Source organism: Solanum pennellii, chromosome 8 (assembly GCF_001406875.1).
Source record: "Solanum pennellii chromosome 8, SPENNV200".
NCBI lineage: Eukaryota > Viridiplantae > Streptophyta > Magnoliopsida > Solanales > Solanaceae > Solanum > Solanum pennellii.
In genome coordinates this window covers 66573802-66578690 of record NC_028644.1, presented here as the reverse complement: position 1 = coordinate 66578690, position 4889 = coordinate 66573802, and the positions used below count along the sequence as shown (strand labels likewise).

At 30.5% G+C, this 4889-nt stretch overlaps 1 protein-coding gene across 1 annotated transcript; it reads right to left on the bottom strand.

Moving 5' to 3' along the window:
• Positions 1–1871: 1871 nt before the first annotated feature.
• LOC107028210 (2-oxoglutarate-Fe(II) type oxidoreductase hxnY-like) lies at positions 1872–4889 on the bottom strand. Its single transcript, XM_027919410.1, has 11 exons — positions 4821–4889; positions 4539–4731; positions 3840–3920; positions 3624–3675; positions 3350–3471; positions 3059–3165; positions 2799–2857; positions 2500–2602; positions 2329–2408; positions 2177–2241; positions 1872–2040 (listed from the first exon to the last, which is right to left on the bottom strand). Coding segments are annotated over exons 1-11 (933 nt in total). The 3' UTR covers positions 1872–2038.

Sequence of the window (4889 nt, the reverse complement as noted above, 5' to 3'; positions counted from 1 at the left end):
TAAAAAGGGAGACTATCTAATATAATTTTGTACAATTTTCTTTAGTTAAAGTCAAGGATTCAATGAATCTGGTCTAATTTTCAATATCAAATTCATTGAGATTTGAGACATAAAAACAAGTTGCAAAGATGATAGTACGGAATTGTTATACAGATCTACTTTTGTTTTCAACTGAAAAATTAAACTATACTTTAAAAAATAATTTAATAATTTTCCTGCAAGGGTAGTTCTGGACTTCCAATAATGTTGGGATATTGATACTCTCTATACCTTTTTACTAGTCCAATTTTGACATTTCATATTTAAACAAATTAAGAAAATAAAATCTTTTATTTATTATATTCTCAATTTATAAAAGACAATATATAACATTTTTAATTTCTTTATATGTTTAATTTTCATGTTTTAAATTATTCATTAAAAATTCTGACTCCGTGTCAACGGATTAAGGCATTGTCTCCCCATTCTGACTAACCAAAAGTAACATGAATCCAAATTAAGGTCAGGTACAATGCTCCCCTCCAAAGATTCTGATGAAGGTAAAAAGCTCTCTTTCTAATTTTTAAATTCCTCCTCCTCACATTTTTCATTTTTAGATTAAATTAGTCACTTTCCTCATTTAATTTCTAAGGCATTATTTTCTATTAATTTTTTTTTTGTTGAATATTTTGACCTACTAGATATATATTAAAAAAAATTGAATTTTTTTTGGCCTACGGACATGCTCATCGATTTGATTTTCCGGAGCTTGCAATGGTGATTAATAATATGAAAGAAAACACTTCAATTGGAATCGGAAATCATCTTGAATTTTTAACCAAACTAAGCCATTATATAAAATAATTTACCAAAGTGATATATTTTTCTAAAATTTTACAAAACTAGTATAAACGTATTTCACGGTAACGTTTTAGGGTATATTTTTTTTTAAAAAAACTAACATCATTAGGTTGATATACGTTACTGAAGTAACGTTATACTCCTAAAGCGTTATTTTCAGTAACGTTTTACTCCTAAAACGTTACTGTGAGTAACGTTTTAGGAGAGTAAAATGTTACTGTGAGTAACGTATATCAATCTGACGCCATCAACTTTTAAAAAATAAAATATATCCTAAAACGTTACTGTGGAATACGTTTATACTAGTTTTGTAAAATTTTAGAAAAACATATTATTTTGGTGAATGACTTTATATAATGGCTTAGTTTGATTAAAACCTCAATCATCTTTTGTATATATTTATTAAGAAAATAAATTTTGGGTCTAACTCGACTCTAAAGTTAATATAATAATTAATTATAAGAAGGAAAGAAATGGAAGTATTATTCCATGGCGCATGCAATGCAGTCTGGATAAGGATCTAAAAAGAAAGCCTATCTAGATATTGCCACAATTATCTTGTTAGCTTAGATTATAAAATATAAGATAAGTTCAAATAAAAACTTGATCTAAAGAAGGTGGAGACCATACTACGGACCAAAAATTGGATATTGTTTCATGCAATCAGGGCGAAATATTATGGGTTCTCGAGCATTCATTGACTTTAGTCCGAACAATATATATATATATTTTCAATTAGAAAAAAGTTTACTATATAATTAACGGCGAATACCTTTAAAACTAAAAGCCTCAAAATTGATTTCGTCCGAAGCATCGAACAATGACTTTTATCGCCCTCGTTGGGTGCTTTGGTTTAGAGGCTAAAACACTAGGCTCTTTAAGTAAAATTTTAGGTCTTAGCTAATTTTTTTTTCATGTCTTACTCTTTTTACTTTATTTTACTAACATATCTCTTTGGTTTGGTTGTCGCAAGTTTAAATTAAAAATAGTGAGCACTCAATCATAAAATTTTAGATACGACATCACTTCATGTAATATTTGAACGTATAGAGTGAGCAGACATGAATTTCACGAAGGATATAGAAAGAAAGAAAGAAAAACAAAAGGATGAAAGTAAATGATAAAACTGTCTAAAAGTCAAGCCATTCCATATTATTTTTCGGCACACATGAAAAGCTCCTTAATATTAGAGACATATTTCTGCAGCAAAACAAATAAAAGTCAATCCTCTATATATGTGTTCCAACATTTAATGGTATTGCGGTTAACGATCATTTTTGATGTAGTATGAATTGGTGATATATGAGATATCGATGAATCAACATAAAATACTTACACTGGTAGCCATATGTAATGTTGTAATGTTCCTTCAAGTAGTCTGCCACACGAACTGGAGGAAACCTGTTTGACAAATCACAACAACATAATAAATTGAACAAAACAACACAAATTGGTTGAATATTTAGCAATGAATTATATAAATCATACCTAGGAGGAGAAGATTCACTACAGCAACTCTTCAAGCATTCCACAACACAATCTGGACTTGGATCGAAAAACATCGCTACCTGATTTATAAAACATTAACAAGAACTCCGAATTAGGATCCCTAGCTATGAAGACGAAGAACAAAAACACGTTACAAAGGATGTTGGATACCGAATAACGTTCTTGTTCTGGCTTTGTTACTCTGTGATATATTGACTTAAACAAACAATTTGTCCACCTTTCCATCATATCTCCAACATTTACAATGAATCCCCTGCAAATTGACAAATTATAAGTTTAAACTAATCCGATCGATCATATATTTGAGCTCATAATACTTATTTTTTCATGTAACACCATACCGTTTTGCCAAATAACAATTCCTTTGTTATAATTAATCTCTGCATAACTAATATGTGAACAAACACGACCCTTAAAGAATCATAGTAAAGTATGGTACATATAAGTACCCATTCAACTGAGACACATCTTCCCAAATCTGAGGTTTCTGTAATTTATCTCTACAAACCTGATAAAAATAGAATCCAACTGAAATATTATAACTATCAACTGGACGTTGGTCACTTAACTTACGTCTACTAGTTATTATCTCAGAAAGTCATTTTTTTTTCTTTATTTCAATTTCTTTCAATAAAGAAAGTGACGTTATGAGAGAATAACTACTATTAGTTGAGTGACCATCTGAGAAATCTAACTTATTTTAACATACCTGAAGTCCAGGAACACCATCGGTGATTAATATAGTTATCATTCCATAATCTGTATGAGCTCCACAACCATGCATATATTGAGCACAATAATTTATTTCATCTGCAACTAGTAATTTGCTTGAAGAATCAGTTCATGTTCCTTCTGTTTCATTTTATATGACACCACCGAGTGTACTAAAGAAGAAAAACGACATTAAATTTGTGGTCTCAAACATGTCATAACATCTCCGTTTCCATAACACATTTTACAAGAAGTGAAGCCATCAAATAAGATCTCAAAATTGGCTTACCTGGATAATGCATAGGACGAAGAAGAGCCCCGGGAGGATTAAAAGCACCAACTTTTTCAAAGAAATCTTCATTCACATTCAAAGCTAGAGCAATGAGTGAGAGTACTCTTTTACCAAGATTCCTAATTAACATAAAAAAAACAACGTATTTAGTATAATTCCAAACGTAGGGTCAGGGAAAAGTGGTGCATATGCAACCTTACTCCTATCTTGTGAAAGTAGAGACATTGTTTCCGAGACAACACTATGTAAATATAAGAGAGTTGATACTTACAGAATAACTCTGTAATATTCTTCCATTGTAGATCTCCAACATGGCAAAATTTCTACATGTCCAAAAAATAAAAAAACATGACATATTTGAGTGAAACAATATACTCCTATCAATAAGAAAATCAAGCAAATAACAATATCTACGCCTCAATCCTGTACAAGTTGGAATCGACTATATAAATCTGATACAAAAATGAGAAATAGTATGGATATATACCTTCGGGAGGCCACTGATTCAGACTACCATAGGGTGATATGTCTTCAGGTGCTCCAAAATATATGCTTTCTTTTGGATCCCCTGAAATCCAATTCAAAGGGAAAGTTAATAAGCAAAAAGAACGAACCGTGTCCAGATCAACTAGCACGCACCTTGATTAATTTTACAGGATACTACTAGTCTACTATCGGCTATTTATATGCATCAATGTTTCGACAAATGGAAAGAGCTTATAATAACATTTCTATTAAATGTATATATAAGGTTAAATTATTCTTTTTACTTATATATACTAGATATTGAATCTCTTTGACTTTTTTCGTGTATTTAATTCTGTATATTTTTTAACCCCTTTTAACTAAAACTCTTTCTCCGCCGCTATCAATAAACTCATGTCATTAAGAGTAAAGATGTAAAGCTTAACATTCAAATTGTTAAATAAAAGTGTATATATTTTTCTGCAACGAAATAAAAAGTGAAAAAATGTTAAGATAAAAGACAACAAGGAGTGCCTAATCATCAGTAACTCAACAACAACATATTCAGTATAGTTCCACATGTGAGGTCTAGAAACTAGAGAAGATAGAGCGTACACAACCTTATAATCAAGTGAAATTAGAGAAACTGTTTTCGAAAGATTCTCGACTTAAATAACAAATAGATCTATCTATCTAACGTAAGTATGAAAGTGGAAAGAACCTTTAGGATTGTCAACAAGATCAAGCTTCTCATCATAAAATGGTGTATATCCTCTATGATTCTTGCGAAGTACCTTCATCTTCTCTCCAATTGATAGATCAAAAAATCCTCTACTTCCATCGAAAACTCGTCGAATCAAATCATCTTCTACCTCATGATTTATAAGGTAAAAAAATCCATTCTCAATACATGCCTACAAACAAATGTTCTCATCATTTAGCATTGCAACTTTTACTACTTTAACTTGTTGATTGAATCAATTTAAAGAGTATAGTAATGTACCTTCTTGAGTGAATCAGTGAGATCTATAGAGCTAAGATCAATTATTGGAACTTGCAAAGCTCCCTCCAT